This window comes from Corvus brachyrhynchos, unplaced genomic scaffold (assembly GCF_000691975.1).
Source record: "Corvus brachyrhynchos isolate BGI_N302 unplaced genomic scaffold, ASM69197v1 scaffold220, whole genome shotgun sequence".
NCBI classification, from domain to species: Eukaryota; Metazoa; Chordata; class Aves; order Passeriformes; family Corvidae; genus Corvus; species Corvus brachyrhynchos.
In genome coordinates, this window is record NW_008236209.1 from 547,288 (window position 1) to 570,996 (window position 23,709).

At 45.1% G+C, this 23,709-nt stretch overlaps 1 protein-coding gene across 5 annotated transcripts in view; it reads right to left on the bottom strand.

Moving 5' to 3' along the window:
* Positions 1–2,892: 2,892 nt before the first annotated feature.
* The window catches only part of FGF13 (fibroblast growth factor 13), a 241,782-nt gene continuing 220,965 nt past the window's right edge, over positions 2,893–23,709 (bottom strand). For all 5 annotated transcript variants that reach the window (XM_017742198.1, XM_008641461.2, XM_017742189.1 and 2 more), the window contains 2 exons: positions 7,551–7,749; positions 2,893–7,038 (listed from right to left, as the gene is read on the bottom strand). In XM_017742198.1, the coding sequence (XP_017597687.1) occupies positions 6,902–7,038; positions 7,551–7,749 (336 nt within the window). In that variant the 3' untranslated portion in view covers positions 2,893–6,901. The remainder of the gene's footprint in view (positions 7,039–7,550; positions 7,750–23,709) is intronic.

Here is a 23,709-nt window from a genome sequence, read left to right on the forward strand (position 1 = left end):
AATGCAAAACCTTTGTAGTTAATGTAAAATAATACTTTCACCAACTCTGTGGCAGATGGCTTCTCAAGTGTTGCCACTACTTCCAAATGCAGTTAATTGTTCTTTTAAATTAAGAAAGCAAAAAAAAACCCCACACCTTTAAACAACAACAAAGTTCTGCTTTTGTTTAACAAGAAAAGGAGTTTAATTTTTAAAGATCACTCTATATTATTAACTTGCTTAGTTATCAGAAGGGATGGTTGGATGAGCAGACAATTAAAACAAGGAGAAGCTCAGAAGGAAAAGTTCATCAGTATATTAGAGAGACAATGGGGGAAGTAAAACTATTTCAAGTACCATTTGAAGGTAATCATTTGGGAAGGAAATAGGATTAATTAAGTTTTGAACCAGTTGATTTTGTTATCTAAAAATATTTCCTAGATTAACACTGTTACATACTTATGCATGAGGTAATGTCTAAGGTTCTTCAGCAACAGAGTGAAATGTTGGTGTAGATAAAGGCACTTCAAACCAGCAGGGAACTCCAGACTTAGCGGAATGCTGGTGTATGCTGAGACTGAGATTAGGATCAGGCCTTGAGACACAGCAGAGGCATCTGAACGGTGCCTGGCTATTTTGCTGTCCTGTCTTGGTCAGGGTGTGAGCTCAGCCCTGCTGGACCCAGTGAATGGCAGTGGTGTTGTTGCTTTCCATGCAGAACGTGCCCCACTCCCCAGTCCTTGGGCTCCATCTCCTCTTTTGCTTCCCTTTATTGGCCTTGTTCTTTTCATCATCAGGAAAGTGAAACTTTTACTCCATTGCTCTAAAACATCCTTAGTAGAACATAAGAGGAACCTGGAGAAACATGGGGTGAAGCCACTGTCCCCAGAACACCCCTCAGCATGGGTCACTCTCCTTTGGACATTTTATCCCCCTCAGCCCTCCCCTGGCACAAACGTGTGCAGCACTGGGGATGCTCCAAGTGCCCTTGGAGGGTTTCTGTGTACAACACTACTCAGTGTAAACTCTTTTACACCTTTTCTTTTTCCTGTTCCTCTTCAGAGGGTGTCTGAAAGCTTTTTCTTCCACAGAGGTGTCTCCCTGAGGTTCTTTTTGCAGGGCTGATCCTGAGCTCACAGTACAGACACTGACTTTGTCTTAGACCTCGCTAGAGGTTCCCTCAAGTTCTATACAGCATTGTTTGAAAAGAATAAACCGGCTCTGGGTTCTTGCCTATAGGAAACTTTGATGCTGCGAGGTTTGGACAATGGAATCTGTGCCCCGACTCCGAGTGCAGGGCCCTCCTTTGTACAACCACATTCATAAACTGAATTAGGTCAATACTCAAAGGAAGGGCGAAAGAACGATCTGCTCACCCAAGTGGGATAGGGCATTATTTGTGCTAAGGTTTTCCTTGAGGTGTGGGTGAAGAATGATGATAAATTCAGAGCTTTGCAGGCTGTTCACTAATGAATTCCTTTTTACAGGCACCAGCCATGGTCCTCCCAGCACTGCTGCTGCTGCCGTGGCTGTTCAGCAGCACTTCACTGTCAGTGCCTGAGCACTTCTTTTCTCTGAAAAGCCTCCAGATTCCCCCCAGGCTCCCCTGGGAGCCTGCCCTGAGCCGAGACGTGTCCCTGCAGGAGCAGAGACGGAGCAGAAAAGCGCTGCCAGGCTGCTGTGTGTCCCCGAGGTGTGCCACAGACAGCCCAGCCCAGCCCAGCACCAGCTCATCAAACCCCAGCTCTGGGCACTACAAATGGCAGGACAGGGACAGCTCTTCCTCCTAATACAGATGTGATGGCCCTGGTGGTGTGTGGACCTGTGACCCTGTCCTCTGCCAGGAGACAAGCTCAGAAAAGGAGTGTGACAGACAACATGCAGTGCTGAGAAACCCCTGGGATATAAGGCATTCATCCTGCCCCCCAGGTATTGAATTTAGGTGACAAGCCAAACATACCTGGGGAAAAAATTAGGCCTACGAGTGCTTGAAAGTAATTTTCCATACGTGGTATTTAAGACTCTTAAATTTCAAATCATTAATAATGATCTTTGAAGGGAAACCTGTAAGTTGTCTTCTAGTTCCTGATGAGATAGAATAATTTATTACATCAATTTCTCTGATTAATGTAAAATGTGTTTCAAATTTGGGTTTTCCTTTAATATTTAAACTTCCCCTTGAGAGGAGCTGCAGAAGGTGACTGAGTGCCCCCCAAACTGATGTGGTATGTCCTCAAAGCAGGGTAAGATGTGCTACTGGAGCTGATCAGCAATAAAAGCCATTGGACAGCAGCAAACCCAGCTCATTTCAGGACCTGCTATCCAAAAGGCATGAACCAGGGCCCCACAGCTCTGCTCACTCACGCCAGGGAAGGGAGTGTCTTAAAAATTTACTCTGTGAATTCGAAATTTTATGTTGTCAAGGACATCTCCCCCTAAAGTTGCTGAAAAAAGGCCAAAGCTGGAGTTATTCAGGATAAATTGCATGACAGGTCTTTTCCCTAAAAAATTAACTTATTTTAAATAGGCTTTCTACTGTACTTATATGTCATTTTTGCAGAGCCAAAGTCAGACAAAACCATGGTGGGTTTTGTCTTGGTCTTACATCAAGGAGGAAACTGAGCTCCAGCATTTTGAGTAGCCATTCTCTGAGCTGGTAGAATGCATCACACTTTTGGGGTCCTTCAATGACCATGATGAGGCTACAGAAAACTGAAGCATCCATCTTTGTTGGTCTTGGGTTGACCACTCAAGTTGCCCCTCTCTGGTTCAGGAAGACAGGGAAAGGACAATTTTAATACAGAAGGGTCTCTATCCCAGGGAAAGCTAAGCCATGGTGTAGTAGTGGCGGTGGAGCAGAGAGCCCTTGTAGTATCTGCAGTGACAAAAAATCAGAGCCCAGGCACGAGGGAGTTTGTTTAAGAGAGAATTATTTATTAGAAGATAGGAGGTTGTTACGTACAGATTCTGTCCTGCAAAAGTGTCCTGGTCAAGGATATGTCAGGGAGACATTTAAACCCATTAGAGCTGGCCCTGGCCTCCAGCAGAGATACTCAAGACACAGCAGAGCTCTGCCAGACCTGGCTCCACACTGGTGCTCAACTGGGGAGAGGCCTGGGTGCCACAGCATCCCTGAGCTCGTCACACCGCCTTTATCCCACGGGAACACAGCGCTGGGGACAGCGGGCGGTGCTGCAGGAGGGGCACTGCTCTTCCCTGGGCTGGCCTGGGGATGTTTTCCCCAAAGAGGGAATTGTCTTCCATTGATGAACATGGCTGAGCAAGTGGCTACGGAGATACAACCATGCTATGAGGTAGCATGAGGTAAATTAAAACAAAAAAGGAAAAGAGAAACCAAAGATCTCTGTGATACAGAGAAGAACTCTTCCCACTCTGCCTCACCCCCAAACCAGGCCAAGCAGCAGTGTCCGAGCCCCCTGCACAGACCCTCGAGGAAGCAGCTCAGCTCTCCCAGGGGATCACAAGAAGGCAGCAGCTGTGCCTCGCCCGAGCTCTGCTCCCAGCACCATTCCTGCCAGCTTCAGGGCTGACCTGTTTCCCCTGGGGTGGCAGGTGGCATTAGTCTGCACAGCCCCCGCGTGCCTCGGGGCTCTGCCAGGTGAGGGGTTCGCAGCTCCCGAGCAGCTCCAGCCCCCGGGCTGTGGGCAGCACTGCTGGAGGGGCAGCACAGCAGAACGGGCACGGGAAAGGCATCACCACCCCCTTGGCAATGCCAGAAGGGCCCCAGACCCTGTTCTGCAGATGGTCAGTGGCTGACAGCCAGGCAGAAAATAGTGCATGTAACTTTCTAATTGATGGGTGCTGAAAGACAAATAAATATTCTGGAGTCTGACTCCTCCGTCTGGTCCTCTGATGAAGCAACATTCTTGTCTTAACTTTGCTGTCTGGGGCAGAATATTACCTTCACTCACTGTCTGTTAAGTCACATTTAACTCTTAACTTTCCTTATTAAATCCTAATTATGGCTCCAGAGACTACATGTAACCCTCCCCACTTTGCTCATAGAGTACATAATCTTTTGTCTACTATCAGCACTTTATCAGGATTATTACCTTTTCAGTCCTCAGTAATCTGAAGGAAAAATATTGTTGGAGCCGGTTTGTCAGAAATTTAATGTAATTGTCAGAAACATCTGTTTATGACTCATCTATCACCACATCTCTCTCCTCATCTCCAGCCAAGAGTGGCCTTTGTTAGCCTGGTATATCAGAAAGCTTTGGAACAAGAGATTTGGCAGTGAATGCTCACAGCTGACACCAACATCAACACAAAAGATGGGTCAGACTACAGAGCTCAGAAGGGATGATCTGTGAGACAAGAATTTTCCTTCTCCTGCAGATGATCTTCAGGGCTGGAGTACTGAGGATGGAGAGTAACAGGAGTATGCAGCTATAAAGCAAAGCAGCAGAGCTCCAGTTACCTCTAGGGCAGTAAACACGCAGCACTGAACTAGCTTTGCTACAAATATGCCTATTTTCAAATCAGGCTTTATGTTCCTAAGGCACTCAAGACTCCTTTTTTGGAACATGTACCTGAATGAGTTTGATGTTTGGGGATGGGAGGGTTCAGAAGATGTTCCCCAAGGACATCCCACATTTAGTTGAAGGGAAGAGATGATCCAGGCCCACTGAGTTATCAAAACCTCTGGAGCAATCATGACCACATGTTTAATTTTTAAGGATTTCTGTGGCACTGGATATGCTCCCACTTTCTTCACCCTGTGGAAAGAGGCAAGCTGTGGAAGCCTGGGCCCTCTAAGAGCAGGCCAGAGCTCTTCATTTACTATTTGCCATGAAACAACAAATCAGGAGGTTTGATCTGAAACAATCTCCTCCTCTCTCAGCCCTGACCTTAAAACTGGTTTAATTCCAGCTTGTTCTAGTTGGAGGAACACAGAGCAGAGTATCTCATTTTGATTTCAATCTAACATTAGGGGTGGATTTTTGCCTCCATTTCCATTATTGTCTTCCAGAACTGGTTCTTCAGCCACCCATGATGAAAACCTGTCCCTGGCTAGGGCTTCTTGGAACACCTTGATGAGTGAAGCACACCTGTCAGAGCTGCCTGGATGTTGCACATGAGAAAAGTTTTCCTGGATGTTTTCAGAGAGAAAAGGCGGGAGGGATGCTTTCCCTCCAGAGCAAAGGCATGGGAGCCTTTTTCCTCAAGGCCAGATAAAGCTGGCTGCTAAACGCCCCTGCAGTGATGCCCACGAGCAGTGCTGGAGCTGCCTGGAGCTGCTGGAGCCCCGTGCCAGGGTTGGAGGGGCTGCACGGGGCAGTCTGGCAGGGAGGGCACACACGGAGCAGGGCAGAGGCTCAGAGCAGACAAGTGCAGTTCAGGGGGCTCCAGCAGCACAGGGGGGTCATTACCAAGGCTTGGTGACACTTGAGCATTGCTGTGTTTTGAGCATCTCGGCTGGGCACGCAGGACCAGCTCCAACAGTACCCAAAAGCAAAGAACATGTTCGAATTCCTGCAGTGTATGGCGTTACAGGGGAATGACCGTCACACAGAAAGACTTTGAACATTCATTACAGTATCTTTTGTAACTTTGTAATTTAATTGCCAACCCTTTTCCCTTAAAATTAATCATGGATGTACAGCATATAATCAAACAAGCTTTTTTAAAAAGTACATCTTAATATAAATAGTTTATTCAGTGCATGGTTGTGTATACAACAAATAATAAACAACTTTTTTGTACCAGGCAGAAAGCTGCCTGTACAGAACTAATTCAGTTTTGGAGCACAGAATCCAACAATGATTAATGCACAAAATCTTACACATCATGCAACTCTATGCCAATATTCCAACTTTCTCCCATGCAACAGACATGATGACCTAAATGGAAACCTAACTACATTTTTTAAACAATTGTTTCCAATAGCATGTATAAGTATATGTTGTTTAGGGGTAACCTGTCCTAACGCTTCCTCCTACACAATATTCACGTGCCCGTTACAGTGAAAGGACTTTTACAAATAAGACGTTTCTTATAAAAAAATTAAGTCACCTTAATTCCACAGTTTCTGTCTTTAGAAAAGAAGCCACAACGATAGTTTAACATGACACACAAAATGGAATTAAGAGAAATCTACACTGGAGGATAATTTTATCCCTTTCTGTTAACTTCCACTTGGGATAACAAAACAACTCAATTCCTACAGACTGGGGTTAGCACAAGAACTTTACCAGAAACTACAAATCTATAAAAATTTATATTTCATTGTGTTTAAAACCACAAGAACACTGTTTGCTTGAGCCTGAGACACCAACTCTCAGTTCCAACCCTGAATTTTTAATTATTTTTTTAAAGACATAGCTTTAAAGACCCATTGGAGTTCAGAAATCAAAAAGTTGCACTACTCCAAATTAAAGGATACATTTTTTTATCAAGCCTTAGATATAAAACGGTAAGCCAAGGAAACAACAGAGTTTACATATTTTTTTTTTGTTTGCCCCTATAAAACATACAAGCATTAAAATTTCCTTTGAAGAGCAAAAGTGGTCTTTTTCTGAGTTGGAAAGCAAATTCTTACCAGCACTGAATGCTGTGAAATGTTTTTGTTTCGTTTTCCACAAAGCATAGGAGAGAGAGAGAAAGAGAGAAAGAAAAAGTGAGAGAGAGAAAGAGCTGGACATTTCTTCTCTGAGATTTTTTCCGCAGTTGTGTTGTCTGGCTATCCAACTGCCTTGTGATATGCACAAGCATATTCTACATTACTGGGGTGTATCCTTTGACAACCAGGAGATCTAATGGCTGATAAACGAGTGACCTATGCGAGTTCGGTGGCTTGTCCTGGGCAATTGAACGTTTGGATGAAAGACTGCGAGTAAGAATTCAACTGCATCCAGAGGTAAGGTTCTGTTTAGAGAGCACTTGGCTTGCCTGAACCTGGCTACGTTGACTCGTTTTGGCTCATGGATTTACCCCCATTTAGCACTCCTGAAACGCTTCTGCTCTTTGTTGGGGTCCCACTTCCAGATCTGGAGAACTCTGTGAGATCGTGGAGAGAAGGCTCTTTGTACATGGCCACTGCAAAGCAAGAGAGAGCAGAACATCAGCACGGGTCCCGGGCTGCCCATGCTGTGGGGGCAAAGCCCAGCTGTGAAATGCTGGGGTATTTCAGCCAGCAATATGCAACCTAAGGAGAGAATCAAACACCCATGGCAAGGAGACTTCTTCCATTTCAAACACTCCCTGAGAACCTCTGAGATCCTCTTCCATGGACTGACATTTTACAGAAGGGGAAAACCAGGGCTCCTCCGTCTCCCAGTTAAACCAGCCACCTACCCACCGCACTTACACAGCCTGGCAGGACAGACCTTAGCTGATAAAAATCAGCATTTCCTTACTAACAGAGAAGTAGCACTGTCCATAGTTGTGATTTAACCTGTTTGAGCTCTGCTTAGACCAACCCCATGTTACAAGCACATTACACTCCTGTTACATAAGCAGCTGGACATGTCAATTATATATGCACAGCAATTAAACACTGACACAAGACAGCATCAGTTCAGATAAATGGAGCAAACCCAAGCAATTACCTTTTAAGGGTTTTGGAAGAAAGTGTGCTGCAGGTTTATTTTTCTTCACGTGGTTTCCTTTCATTATTTCTCCTTCTTTGTTAAGACCCAAATACCAACCCCGGCCAGACTGTTGCTGTCTGTAGATCATTGAAGAGTATGTCACATAGTAGTTTTCAAATACTGATTCTTTGAACTTGCATTCAGGTGTAAAGTGTTCCTGTAAGAAAGCAACAGATCAATGCGTGCAGGGCCGAATCTCACATCAGTTAATGAAAAGCATCCAATGTCCATTGCTTTCCGAACGGCTAGAAGTCATACCTCTCATCCTCAGCTATCCAATCATGAAACACAGGTCCTAAAAGTATTAACAAAAGAGTAACACAATTTGAAACCTGTGAGATGATGCTGTGAGCAGCTCTAAGTAGAACGTAATAAGATTTTTTTGAACAGTGAGTAAAAAGTCTAAGTGAAGATTTATTGATTGATGCAACTAATGGATATTAGGCAGACACAGACCTGTGTCAGCTCCGTGGGACCAGCTGTGGTCCAGCCCTATCAGCAGGACGTGAGGCCACCGAACGCCCTTGTGCATTAACTGCTGGCCTTAGCTGCTCATGAGAGAAGTGCAGTAACAATCCAAAGCCAGTGTGCCATGAGCATTTGCTCATGGTTGTCTCTTTACTAACCCAGCAATATCAAGTTAGCTCGTAGCAGCTGCCTCTGTGGTCTCATCTCTGCTCCTCCTCTGCCTGGTGCATCATCCACGAGAGCCCAGCTGTCAGAGACCCTCTGCAGACATCAACCTCTGCTCCAGGACTGCACCACAGCTGTGGCATCAAGCCTTAGCCTTCCTGTTGGATTGTACTGTGTCTTTTGGGGGGATGGTATTGAGCTGATAGTGAAAACAAAGAGCAATAAGCCAGGACAGAGCCTTTTTCCTCCTGCCGGTGGTGTGCTGGCTCTCCCCGTGCAACATCCTGACTGAATCAGTACCACTGCACTGCTGCCCAGATTCAAAAACAGATACAGACATGAAACATGGCTCTTAGAGGGATCTCAGATCAAACACCAGTCCTGAGAGCCCCACCCAGCTGCTTCCCACGGCCCTGGGTCCTTTGGGTTTTGAACATTACCAGTTCTGGCAACATCTCACCTATGGACTGTAGAAGTCCATAAAACATGGAAGAAGAAGGGTTTCGTCTGGTGATGCAAATGTTAACATCTCAATCGTGGCTGTCATTGCACCACAGAGCAGCCAGATGTTTGCTGCTCTTCCCTTGTGAAGGCAGCCAGCTGCAGTGGAGCTGCCCTTGTGCTTACAGTACCCTACAGAGGCGTGAAAGAAAGGAGGAAAAATTGTGCTCGTATAATGATTGTAATTTTGATTTTAAAATATCACAGGAAATTAAATGTCTCAGGAGCTTAAGATATTCTTATCTAGTTTCTAAAATATTCTTATGTGAGAAAAAGATGGTATTAGGAAAAAAAAGAAACCCACCACTCTGCATTTTCTGCACATCTTTTGCCATTTTGCCTTTATAAGAGAAAGAAAAAGCTCCCATTCTCTGACTGGCATTTGCTTCAACAAAGAATGTGAAGCAAGCAATTTTCTTCTTTTTTTCCGTTAAGCTAATTGGTTGTTATTTAGTTAATTGACAATTGGTTTCAATTGCTGTCAAATGGGGACAGTCACTGCATTTTTGTAAGATTTTTGCATAAAAGCCTTCCCTCACTGTTCCCTGCCCAGCACCAGCCATGGTAACAAAGACTATTGCAAGGGTATCATCCAATTAGCAGCAAAATGGAAAACTACAGTGCTCCCACTGGAAGATTATGGTTTATGTACAGTAATTTGGAGCTGTTTTGGGTACAAAAGGCCTGCTTGTACACAGCAGCAGAGGGTCAGACTGCAAACAGAACCGGAACACTTACTGTGGGGCTCTCAGGAAGCAAGTTAACCTCGGAATGAGCAGCAGCCCAGAATCCCCTGACACAGAGGGCCAGGAACGGTGGGGAGACAGAAGGAAAGACACCAAACCCCTCCCTCACTCCTGGTTTTCCCTGGGCCCTCGTGGAAGTGCTGTGCTCCTGTGAGTTCGTGGCTGAGCCCATGCACAGCCCCACATCGAGCTGCTGGTGCAGCCCAGCCTGCCAGCCACCCCACGAGCACCACAGGGAAAATCGCTCCCTGGAGCATCCCGGGATTCTGCAGGAGCTACAAGGGGGTGGATCCTCACAACAAACAGCACAGAAACACAGACATCCCTCCATACCATGCTCAGTTATCAAGCCAAATTCCCTCCCAGTTTTTCAGGCACTAAAGCAGAACACCTCGTTCCCTGGACTGGGCTGGCAGAGATTTGTGCCCCTTTCCCTTGACTGACACCTGCCAATTCCCAGGCTGCAGCTGCAGCTTCAGCAAGGTGCTGCCCGGTGGAATGGCATCCTCCTTGCCAAATAAACAGCTCCCACACGAGCTGTTTGCAGAAACTGAAGTGCTCTGCCTGCTCCTGAATACCAAACAGCTGCTCACCTTTAGGAAGAGTTTGTTCCCACCCATCCCTTGCCTTCAGTTTAATCCAATGTATGTCTTTCCTACTCGTTACAAAACGAGCCAGGGAGGAGAACTGCAGAGGAAGCTCTGAAAAAGGAATGGCAGCACGGGGGCATTCCAATTAAAATGTACTCTTCTGAGCTTGGCAAGTCTGCGTGCCAAGCCAACTGAGTACGGACGGGACTTCTATGAGCACATCAATTCAAGATACAGTGCAGAGCAGCAACTGCAAATTGGCCATTATGTTATCTCTGCTGGCAAATTCTTTATTAATATACTGAGGAAGAGCACGCTAAAATCAGGAGAGGGCCGAGTGCCCCAATTAACACTGATGTTTTCCAGCTCACATCGTCAATCCTATGGAAAATTTATAAATATAACTATTGAATTCTAAGGCCAGTTTTTTTCTGTCCCTCAGCTGTCCTTTTAGTCCATCCTTGCAATGAAAATAATGCAAATGAGTTCCGGAAAGTCCAGTGTTAGGGTTACATTGTTACACAAAACAGATGAAGATTAATTATTTCTGTGAAACAGTATTTCAGTCTCTGCTTACCTCAAAAGTCACTGATGAGGGCACCTTCATGACCATAAACTGCAGTCACTCAAGCCCCTCACACATACACTCTTAACAACGAATGAATGAATGAATAAATAAAAGCGAAAAGAAAGTGCTGGATTCACTGTAGTCATGACTCAGCCACGCTTAAGTAAGCAAGGAGATGAACTGTCAGGGGCTGCTTCTTGGTTTTGAGCTGATCAGCTGAACTACTGAAAGGTTCCTTCATGAACAAGTCTGTAGCTGCATTGAATATGTGAAAAATAATTAAAAAAGAATAATTTGGTGTATGATAATACGGTAAAAAGGCCTCGTGGCATACACTTAGAGTAGTTGTATTTCCAGGCAGCTGACTAGATTGAACCTAAAATAATTCAAGCTGCACTACAGAATGCCAAGCCTGAAAGCTAAAATACCATAAGAGCGAAGCTGGAATTCCTCCTGCTCTATTTGTGCAGAAGACGTATCTGAAGCCAAAGCCCCTCCAAACTATCAGCCATCACACCCACCTACACTGCAGGACTGCATGTTAATTATTCTGTGCTCCAAATGACTCTGATGCAGGAACAGCCTCCCCATGAACAGAAAAGGGGAAACCTGCTTGTAAGGCAGGTATTTAAAGAGTGTGGCATCACAGGAGCCTCTCGTGGGGATGGCTGAAGCACAGTGCACAGAGGGAGGATGAAGACGTTTGCTCTCGGCTGTTTACTGCATACTGAATTTGCATTGTGGATACCATCAGCAGAGGCCATCACCAAATTCTTCAAGTCATGAGGTCAAGACTGGGTTTGTTCAATGTCTTTCTTTCCCTGCAGGTTGAGTATCCTGAAGCTACCCTAGAGCAGTTTATTAGAACAATCACAGATTTTGTTCAGATGGACTTAGTGCTAGAGGCATGAGTAAACAACAAGAAAAGAAAAATTAACTTTGAAAAGTATTCAAGGAAAGTATTGTGTACTTGGGAAACTTGGAAAATGTTCTTACACACTGAGCATGTAATTATATTCCTTGTGATCAATGGCTATGTCTGCGTATGGAATTTATCCTTTATTTTCTCCACTTAATGAAAATTGGATTTTTTTCCCTCCATATCCCAATTTCTTTCAGGACTATAATGTAGCCCAGGATTCCATTTTATAATCATGAATTTTTGAAGGAGCCTCGTTAAGGCTCCAGAGCAGTGATTTTCTGCGCCAGTGAGCCTGCCTTTTTTTATTAACAGAGATTGATTTTCTCCATCTTGGCATGTGATGTTCCATGGTATATCCTCTGGATCATCACCCTGTAACGTGCAGCGGTATCAACAGCACAGGATGGGAATACTTCAACTTCAATGTTATCAGAAATAACAGCTTTTAGATCATCAGTGAGAAGACTGAAGCCGGTATTTCCTGAGCCACCAAAAGCCATTTGCTACAGCAATGGAAAATGACAATTACCTTAAAGCGATGTATTTTGTATCAGATATAGCACAGTTTCCACAGATAGCTTCCAATCTCACAATGCTGTCCATTTTGCTTAAGTTTACTTATTTTGAGGAATCCTGGTGATGCCAGTGGGAGCAACTCACAATCTGAGTACGTACAGATGTTGTGGGACTCTTTGACCGTGTAACTGTGACTGTATACAACACTGTCAGTCACAGCAAAAAATGATACCCAAAAAGCTGTGTGGGCTTTGAAGACAGGTGTGGGATCAGCTCAGCGAGGAGCATCATTCTGGCTACGCCTCTTCCAGGTGAGTTTTCAAAAAGACTTTGCAGGTAGCCCAAAGCCCTCAGTAAGGCCGAACTAACTGCTACCAGACAAGCCACCTGCTGATGAAGAGGGATTTGTGGAAGAGTGTAATTCCCCTTGAACTCACTTCATCTGTACTGGCCGTACAACCATGGAAGGAAGAAAATTAGATCAAAAATTATATAAAGAAGAGACACTGAATTTATTCAGGAAAACGACTTAATGACAGGAGTGATAGGAAGGCAAAGTTTTCCTGCAGAGTGATCCCAAACAACTCCATAGCATGGATCTTCCTTACTGCTAGTGCAATAAACAGGAATTTATCAAGTGAAACACAAACTGTCAGTGATGTGTAAAATTATTTAGTACAAAGCTTCTGTGAAGAGTACAATGGAGCCCAAGGAAGCAGCTGGATAACCAGTATCTCCAGAGAAAGATTCCAGGTTGTCACTAGGTATTCTCTGAATCTATGAGAAAAGCACTGAAAAGATCCTGTAATGATTCCCTTGACATCGTTCCTTTGCACAGCAAATCAAATGCACAAACTCAGGGAAAAATGCCCACAGTGAACTGAAGTAGAAAACATATTAATTACAAATACAGAGTTTTAGAGGTGTGAGTTTTGTTCATTACTCTTTTTCTACCCTTATCAGTGACTCAGTTTGAAAAGCTGTCCAAGTCATCTTTGCCCAGATTTTTGAGTGGCATTTAGGCACATCAATAACCAACTATTTAAAGCTGGGTGTGCTCTCAGTGTGCTCTGCCCATGGAATGGATGCACTGCCTGATGACCCAAGGGAAAAGACTCAATGACTGTAAACAATGCTGAAATTTAATTGAGACAGGAACTATGCATAATCATATTATTGTTCCCCTGTCTTTTGGTGATGCTTCACTTTTTCAACTGTGTTGATTAACTAAAGCATTCCTTAACTGGGGCAAGAGAACTAAGGCATGATACATACAGAAAGAAGGTATTCTTCTGAATACTGCAGAGGAAATCAATCCTGCTGGAGAAAGCCTGTATTGTGGCTAAAAACTTCTGCAAGATGCCCAGGACTCCACCCCACAGATGTCAAACACAGGTCTCTTTCCTAATCCATCCCACCAAGTTTTGACATAGAATTTACTTGGTGTGAATAAGGAGGACAGAAGATCCACTTTACCCCAAATTCTTCTCTTCCGCCTCATGTTCACCTCTGATGATCCTGGAACCATTGTAGAGGGAAACCTCTGCCATTACCTGAAGGATCAAGTCTTATTTGAATACATCCTAATGCTTGCATCTACCCTCTTTTAATTGCTGCAGCTTTAGGACATCAGACTTGCCAGTCCTAGTTCAGAATCAGTAGAATTCAAATAAAATAAAAGGAAGAAACTAGTCTTTAAACATTGTCTGTTTTGTGAAACTTGAGAAGGTTCACTAAGCAGTAAATGCCTGTCAGGTTTTCTGAAGGCTTTAAACCAGACTAACAGAGAAGATCAATGTGTGTGTTACAGTTCTGTTATTACCTAGAAGCCATTTTTAAAATCATATTTAATTTTTATTGTTTCCCACATACAGAATCCCTGTTACTGCTCCAGAAACTGCAGAGGAAAGCCTATATGTCCATTTGTAATTAGGCCTCTTTGGAGACAGATCTTCTTACACTTATACTCATGTAGGCATCGATTTGAGTAAAAAAGAAAACCAAACTAGAATAACTTTCCCTATGTCTATCCAAGGTTGTATTGTATGATAAAGCCCAAGGATTCCTGGAATGCCCTGCCAGGTTTGGTCAAGGACTGGTTTACACCACTACAGCCTCTGGCTAAGGTAATCTCCAGATGAAAAGTGGGAGATGAAAGTATCCCTGTACTTCCACACTGATCAAGTTTTCTTCTCTAGGTATGTGCACTGATCATTTTTGGGTGGTGAGCTTGCTGGACCTTGGATCAGATCTGCTACATTTTCTCATCATTCTCCCACCCACACGACTGAGCCAAGCATAGGAATGAAATCCTCCTGGCTGAGCAAAGCACCGAGAGCTGCCCCAGCAGAGCTGCTCAATGCCTGACCTGCCTGGCTCTTGAAAGGGGAAAGGGAAAAGATGTGCTCCCTGAAAACATGCTGGGAGAAATCCCGCCTCCTTGGCCTGGAGGAGAACTCGAGTCATGGTACAGCAGCACAGGCAGCTGCAGCAGGTCACTCTCCATGCAGGTAGCTGTGTGCAATAAACACCCAGAGCCACTGGAGCTGGCAGATCATTCCAGCAGCCTTGGGACTGTGCCAGCTGCTGAATCGTGCTCCCATTGAAAACTACAAGAGAACTCCCTTTTCCTCTCAGTAGGCTCACAGTTTTCCCCAGAGCAGCCAATCCTTTTCATAATTTTCCTAAGCTCATTATCTCTGTTCCCTGCGACAGCAGCTTCCACAGGTGAATCCAGCACTGCGGAAAACGTATTTAAAATGTGTCTGTTGTTGTTTTTTATCATAAGCACATTTCTTGGTTTTGGTTTTTTGGTTTTTTTTTTTACAGCTTTCTTCTCTCAGCTTTTAATTTTGGAAAACAGCACATAAAAGTACTCAGTGTGCCTCTTCTGTGCCATTCATTACCCCACATCTCTCCATCGTGCCTCTGCTTATTCATCTCTTGTCTTAACTAAGCAGGCCTAATCTTTTTAAATCTCTTCTCATATGAAAGTTTCTCGGTGCCTTTAATCATTTTCATTACCCTTCACTGAATTCTTTCTTTTTTTTTTTTCTCTATCATTTCCAGAATTGAAACGTAACATTTAAGAAGAGGCTGCACCATTGAGTTGCATAACAGAGGTAAGATATTTTCAGTCATTTGTCTTATGACAAAGTAAAATGGTCTTTGTTGCTCAGCCTCACTATTGTGCATTTGTACAAAAGTTCTCTATCTTTTAAATTGTGTCTCTGATAAATATAGTCCAATTTTGTGGTATTTCTGACCCTCTGATTAGTCAGTGTATCCAAGCTTAAATATTAAAGGGAGAAAGATGCAAAAGGCAGCTCAAACGGCTTTCTTCCCCAGAGCTAGAGCAGAGAGCCCCAAAGATGCTAAGCAACCTGTTTTATAACAAACCCATTATTACATAGATAACCTGCCAGACACTGCAATCAGATTTCCAGCAGTTATAATTGACATCAAATCCTGGTATTGTCAAATCTCTCCAACACAGCTGTTGAGCAGAATGTCCTCAGCTTAAGTGTGTCACATACTGCTTTTTAAAAAAGAACAGATCTAAGTTGAAAAAAATCCCTTTGAAGTGTGGGGATCATCTTCTGCTCTCAGTTACAGACAGCCCTTCATCCCAGTTGTTCCAATGGCCAAGCCCTGAGCCCACTGCCATTTGCTGGACATGGCCAGTGGCATCTCACGGACTACGAGGAGCCAGAGCCTTGGTACAACACAAGTGCCTTGTTTTCAGGAAACTGCTCGTGGTTTGTTCCTCTGAGAATTGCCCTCCAGCTCTTCCTTTGGTTTTGTGAGCTTCTGCAGAGGATGCCCAGCAATGCTGGACACTGCATCACCAAACAATCCCCTGGCACTTCTGTGGTCCAGCCTTCCCAGCACTGGAGAGCTCCCCAGACAGGCTCTGTGGAAGCAGCAGGGCTAATTAGAAGAGTATGGCATTTACTGCTGTATCCTAGATACAGGACACCAGCCCTGGGCTAAGGAGATGGAAGAGATCTCCTTTGGACTGACACCCGTGAATTCATGCAGATTTATCTTAAAGGGCTGGAAAACAATAATCTAATCAGTGTTAGCAGCGAGCTCTAAATCCGTCTCTTTAATTACAACCAGGGACGTGACCCTTTTTGCAGTGGATGCTCCTAAAATTCTATGGAAAATCACGAAAGCACACAAAGCTTTTTCTCTTTTGGGGAAGAGCAGCTGAATTACCAGGAGTCAGAACAAGTGCTACCATCCTTCCTGTGGGAATAGTGATAGCAGGGTATGCTGTCTCTGTGGTAACCTGAGCCGGGCTGAAAGCCTGTCTTTACAAGAGCTCTGAGTGCAGGTGGGGAAATCGATGTGGAAGTGATCCCCTTGTTCTTTGCTGCTCTGCTGAGGTGCCATCCTATGTTTCTGATGGGAAACTCATGGAGGCAGAGCTCTTCCACCCACAGGCTGGGCAGGCAGCTCTCCCAAGCACAGCCTCTGCTCAGCCTGGACCTCCCCAAACCTCCACCTGCCGCTTTGCTGACACCAAAGAAGAAAGATGGGGTCTGCTCCAGAGGAAGAGCTCACATGCTGCTGAACGAGCTCTTTTTCTGCACACCAGAAATTGCCTCTGTTCAGTGACTGTGAGGAGCTGCAAGTGGAAGATAAATAACAGCAGGAGCTGCAGAGAAGGAATAATGCCACACTACATCAAACAGGTTCTTGCTTCGCTGTCAGCTGAGAGTCTGTTCCACAGGAAAGGCCAGCCCTGCCATTTGGCTGTATGCTTTATTAATGTGGATGCGTATTTCTGGTCTCTGGCTTAGCTGATCACTCGGTTCAGTCTGTGCTCTCAGGCCGGGTTCTCAGCACAGGCTCTGTCCTTTCCTCCCTGAGTGCCCCCAGCAGTGCCCCAGGCCGCTGTGCTCTCTCGCCACACAGCCCTGGGCACTGCCTCCCCTACAGCAACACTGCCAAACGTATTCGGGATCCCCCTGTAAAGCTTGGTAAAGTTATAAATGCGGTAGAGTTTTTGGACTGGCATTATATACTAAAAAATAACACCAAACTAGCAGGCCTATGAATTAGGCTTTTGTTCTGAAGCATTACATTGCAAGCGTAATTGTTAACATGGATAATGCCAGTGCTGGGAAACTTAAGTAGGACATTACACTCAACAAAAGCAATGACTCCTTCAGAACCTGATCCAAAATGTATTTATTATAACCAAGGCAAATATTACCCATGTCTTTACTGCATTTTGGTTAGCTCCTAATGTTCAGGTAGCCTGCAAAGACACACAGACATCTTGCTAAGAAATCTACGATATTTGATATTCGTCACTATTAATTCAGCTCACTTGCTTACTACAAAGTGTAAATATAAAAGACTGAGCGTAATAATAATAATGTGAATGTCCCAGGTTCAAGGACCTGGTTAGCTCCACCCCGAGCAAACCAGCACCTCTATGTGACCAAATGATAATGAGACCTTTTCAAATGAGCTTGATTTACTGAAATCTGTTTATTCATGAATGCCACGGGTGGATGTTTTTCAAACCTCAGTAGTTTGACAGTGCCAGGGCATTACTGGCAGCCAAACCCTGCTTCTTGATATAGACCAGTGATGCTCTTTGGAATTTCCCCACCCTCCCTAAATGATGCTATTGACTGTATGCTGCTAAGAGGATCTCGGAGGGATGTTTGTATTGGAGATGTAGGCTAATTGTGAGATTTGAGAGATTTCAGATGGCAAAACCTTTTAATAACAAGGTAATAAAGGATTATACAACGGAGATGAGCTGTAAGAGTGACTTTATTTGAGAGCTGATGCTGACTGGTAGAACACATTTGTTTCAGCAGGTAAAGACCCCACCTAAGGAGGGGCACTTCTGCAGAAAATAGGCTAAATTTCTCTCTGTGACATACACGCACATCTTGTAAGCAACATTTTACGTCTGGGGAAGTTTTCCAGCACTTTGCACAAGACGAGCTGTGCAGCAGAGCAGAGCCCAGCTCCCCTGCATGGGCACAGGTACCAGGAGTGCCACATGCCTGGGTGTACCTCGGGGACATCGTGCACTGGCACTGCAGTCACTGCATTGCTCCAACAAGCAGTTGGCACTGTGCAGCTGGAGAAACGGGAAGTTTCACATCACAGTCAGCACTGGAACTGCAGTGTGCTCTCCAGCAAAGCCTGAGTATGTCCCTGGGAACAGCTGGGTCAGATGAGGAGGCAGAAAACACCCCCTTCCGCCTCTCCTTGTCCCCTTGGAAACCAGACCCTGACACATCAGACAGGTCCACAAAGCTGCCTCCAAAATACAGTTTCTTTTGGTTTTATAGTTGGTAGCTCTAAACAGGGTTCTCCAGCTAGACAGATAATGCACAAAGAAGCAAACATATTGGAAAATACCTCATTCCATGATGTGGCTGCGCCATTAATGTCTAGAGACTGGGCTGGGTATTGCATGTCCTCTCAACAGGCCTCCAGCAAGGCAATGAAGCTGAGAAACAGAAAGCCCTGTCCTTCCAAGAGACTGCCCGAGCACACAGATAAGCTTACAAAGCTCTGTTTTCTTTCTCACACAGGGATATGGACGTTGCAAAGGTCTGTCATTTGGCTGTTTTATGACTCCCTGCTGCCCCATGGCTGTGTAAAAGATTACTCTGGAGCCAGACTTTTGGGAGACACCATGCTGCTGTTGTCTAAGCAGCAGAGGAGAAACAGGTCCCTGGTAAAACACTTGCAAACCTAATCTAAGCTTGGAAGACACCCAAATGTCTCTGGGAGGTGCAATTTAAAACCCTAACCTAAGATAGCCTGGACTGCAATCGCAGATTTCTGGGAATGTTGAGGGACACTTGCTCCATGAATCAAACACTGCAGATCTCTGTATCATAACATTTCAACAGAAGAGCTGTTCTGAGTTCTCTCACAGTGAAAAAACTAGAAAAACACTAAATTCAAACATAGGTATGACCACTACCTGACGTAGACATCTGCACCAGCAAGCCTCTGGGGCTTTCTGAGAATTTGAGTCAAAGAACCCTTTCCACCTCCATCTCCGTCTCCATCTCAATCTCAATTTCTCTGACAGTGTTACCTGTAGAACACACAGGGAGCTCCCTGAAAGGATTTAGAAGGGTTTAAATGAAATCTTTGTCCCTGAATCATACAAAAAGGGAACTATGTGAGCACTTTGACTTTAAAACTAAACCTTGTATCTCTGCCTCAGGAAGTCCTTTTAAGCACAGTTAAAGAACTTCTGGCACGAGATTAACAGATGCTGTGCATTGTATTACAAGGAGGAATCTGAAAGCCAAGTCCGAGGTTTAGTTTGAAAACTACTGTTGTATTTTTTCTTGCGGTATCTAAAGTGCCTTGGATCAGTTCTGCCTCTGAATTCTGGTTCTCTCTTTCCAGGTCAGCAAATAACACCTGTCTGCAGCCAGCCAGGGAGAGAGCAGAGCAAAACGAGCCTGCAACTGAATGTATAAAGCTGAGCCTGTCCATCAGAAAAGATGATCATCTTTCAATTTCCCCACTGGCTCATCTTCCATTTCACTGTCCAGGGAACCTGTTGCCTGTTGAACCTAACAAACAGCGGAACAGGCTGGGGAAAGAAGGCATGGCAGACCAAGGATTTAGGGATTTGCTGATGAATCATATCACCTGCCTACTGAAGTCTGCACAAAGAATATGGGCTGGCAAGTTCAGAACTGGAGTTTTCCTGCAGCCACAGTGGCAAAGCTGATGGGGGTGTTGTGGTTTAAACCCAGGCAGCAAATACGACACAGCCACTTGCTCACCTCCCTGCCTTCACAGTGGGATGGGGAGGAGAACCATGGAGAAAAGAGAAAGCAAAACTTGTGGGTTGAGAGAAGGACAGTTTAATAACTGAAACAAAGTAAAATGGACACTACTAAGAAAAAGGAGACGGTTAGAGAGTAAACCCAAGAAAAACAATAGAGTTGCTCAGCACCTGCTGACTGACACCCAGCCCATCCCTGAGCAGCAGCTGGTCCCTTCCAGGAAACTCCTCCCTGTTTCAATACTGAGCATGACATTCCATGGCATGGAATATGTCCCTGGCTAGTTTGGGTGAGCTGTTCCAGCTGTGGTCCCTCCTGGGTTCTGTGCACCTGCTCACTGGCAGAGGCTAAGCACTACTGAGCCACAAGCAAACCATCACTGCGTTACCAACAGGATTCTCATGCTGGATCCAAAGTGGGCACTGTACCAGCTACTGAGAAGAAAATGAACTCTGTCACAGCCAAAAGCAAGACAGGGGCCAGGCCTTTCCTACCACGCCACAAACTGAGCTGCAGAGGTGCTGCCCGGTTCCTCCTTCAGTGACTGTGGGGGTGAGCCCAGTCTGTGAGCTCTGCTGGAGACCTTAGCTAGACTGGTCCATTCCAGGATGTCACAGCTCAGCAGAGCAGCACAGGCTGTCCCCAGGTGGCCCCAAGTGTTCCACTCTGTCACCATATGAGACAGGTAAAGTGAGCTTTAATACCAAGTACTGCACAGAAGAGGATTTCAGTTCTGCTCTCGTCTAGGCCAGGGAAAGTCTGCCCCAGATCAGCCTTGGCACTGGGAGTCTGATGGCTGAAATGGAAAGAAATTACCTTGGGTACATCCAAGATAGAGGTTTTGCTTTGCAGTATTTATGGGGATTTCTTTCCCCTTCATGGAAACAGCCCCCAAACCTCACAGTCTTATTTTGGCAAAGGTCCCATTAAAATGAATCATGAATTTGCCTGAGTTAGTGCTCCAGGACTGACCTCTAAATTGTTGAAAGTGAATGACATGTAAGAATTTATGTCAATTTTCCAAACTGTTCAGCAAAGGTAGACAAAAATCCTGCTTTGAAGCTAGAAGGTGTGTGGCTGAACTCCTGGTCTGCCATGAAATCCCTCAGCCCAGGCTTTTTAGTGAAAAACAGTGCCTTTCAAGCCTCGTATTTTAACCGCTGTTCTTCTGTACAATGCAGAACTCTTTGTCTCGTTTCTTTGGTTCAAGTACAGCCTCCACCATGACCAGCTTTATACTGTAAGTGACACCCTTGATCACCAGATGATGCTCTCCTCATGGGGAATCTGTAGGTTCCTTCCTTTTCTCCCTCTTGCAAAATATTCTAGAGCCTGACCAGGCAAGTGTACCTTCCCACAGGGACCCGTGGGTATCACTGGATCCCCGCACGGCACCTTCAGGGCAGTCAGACTGGACACCACACTTTGCTTTAGGCACTGCCTTTGCATCTGTAGGATCTGCCACAGCTACAGCACAGTCTGTGGCGTAACAGGCAGTGAACTCTTCCCTGGACTTGGGGGTTTCATCTCTGAACCCCTCACAGCCCGGGGTGTTTTGCTGAACTGGAACAACGTACAACAGACTGGGGCTGCTGGAGCTCGGGGTCCCCAGGTGTGCCTGACTCACACTGTCCCCAGGCAGTGACTGAGCTCGGGGTACAGCAGCACCTGCAGGAAACCTTCACAGCCCGGCCCTTGATCCCAGCCCCAGCTTTGCCACGGCCACGGTGCCCAGAGGGACCAGCTGCTTGTGTTCACAGCAACACCACTTAAAAATTAGCATCTTAGCAGGGATTCCTGGACTTTCATTACAGTGAAATGTTTTCAGAATTATTCCTAAGTGGCTTTGCCTAGGATTAATTGGGTCTACAAACTAATTATTTTCTTTCTGCAGGTTATAACAGTTTGTCTGCTGGTCTCTTGTCTTTTTAAGCTCCAGCTGGGGAGATTCAGCTCTTCACTTCAGTGTCTCCCACCACTGGATGTTTGTTATTGAAAAGCAGCTTCTGCCAGAGCTGCAAACACAGCCAGGAAAGCCCAGAATGCAAACTGGAAAATGATGAGGAAGAAAAGGATTAATTTCTTCCTCTAGATTTTGCAAAGCCATTACCTGTTCTCGAATGACATTTCCAATTCGACACTGGGAACCGCTAAAGCATTTACATAAGAATGCAAGAATGCACGCATTATCACTGCAGGAAGCACTTAAAATTTAAGATAATGATATAGTATGGAAACCATTTCAAAGGACTCAAACAAAATAACAACTAATTCTAGAGAGTCACCCTTTAAGATGATTATTACTCTGCACTACTGCTGATCTTCCACTAAAAAAATCCTTCTCTTTACAATTATATGCACATTATAAATTCCTACTTTGTTCTTCCACCATCAAGCTCCTACAGCTGCCACTGACAAATTTGCATTCTCTGAGAGCTTAACTAGACAACCAAAATATTCACAGTGGGAACAGAGGTAGAATACAAGATTGCCATGGTTGGATGCCACCCCCCCTTCACCCCTGCCTCACACTGGGCCCTCTTCCCTGGGCTCCTACAGCACTGGTTTGCAACAGGGACACAGGGAGGATCCTGTCAGGAACTTGACATTTCTCTGCTACACAGTGAACAGCAGAAGAAAGAATCCTACGCTGGAGTCAGCAGCTTGGGTGACACATAAAAACCTGGCTGGGCGTCGTGGGGGGAACCCCTCTGCCTCCCACCTCTGCTGCTGTGTTTGCAGCGAGAGCAGCACTCTGTAACCCGGGATGCTGCTTCTCATCTGTGCAAAGTAATAGAAAGCACTAAAAATGTATTAAGTCAGCTGCTTTCCAGACCAAAAAATCACATTTCAACTGAAGAAACCTGGCATGGGAAGAGAGAAGCACACTTGTGAGGTGAAAATGTTCTGCCCCACCAGCCTCTCTCTACCTGCTGCTTCCACTCCCCACTCTGACTCCTGCCCTCCTGCACCACTGCTGCCATTCTCTTCTCTTTTCCCCAAGTGTCCCAGGGGAAAAAAAAAAAAAAATCCACCTAGCTCTACTGCTCAAAGCAAACTCATTTGGGGAAAACTTATCTGCCAAATCCTAATATGTTTTTATTGGATATCTGCTGAGAGAGATTTACAGCTCATGCCAAAGTCAAACTCTATTTTTTTTCCCCCCACAGCAAGGGCAAAAGTACAACTCAGAGCAAATGAAAATTTCTTGTCTCAGATATTATGGAGACTTAAGAAAGTCCCATACCAAGGCTCTGACTTAATGGACAATAGAAAGTATTTTCCAAGTCTACTTATTGGAAATAACAGCAGTGAAAAGAGCTGAAACTTCCCCACAAACTTCAGCCTGAGAAAGAAAACTGATATATTGAAAATCTTAAATTCTGACAAAGTACAGAGTAAATTAAAACAGTATCTGGTAATGGGAAGAGCAGCCAGCTCACTAATAGGTGTTGCTCCCTGGGCTGCTGCAGGTTTTTCACACAACTGTCTCAAACAAAGCACTGGAGGTCTGAACAAGCAGGACTGGCAATGGGGCTCACATGGGAATTTCATTAGGCTTGGACTAGAGAACATTTCAGACAATGCTGGCAGGAATTCCCATCTATTAAATACCCATTTACAGGAGCAGGACACCAGCAGCTTTTGCAGAACGCCCTCCAGAGCTGTGTGAAGGGTTACCAGGTACCTGAGCAGGCCAGCACAGGGCCAGGGCATTCCCTGAGTTATTTCAGTCCCCCGGGGCTACAGCTTTTCTCTTCTCTGCTCCCCTGGGCTACCCAGCCACTGCACTCCAGGGGCTGCTTCTGCTGGCAGGGGGGTGCGCCAGAAGAAGCCTGTCATTC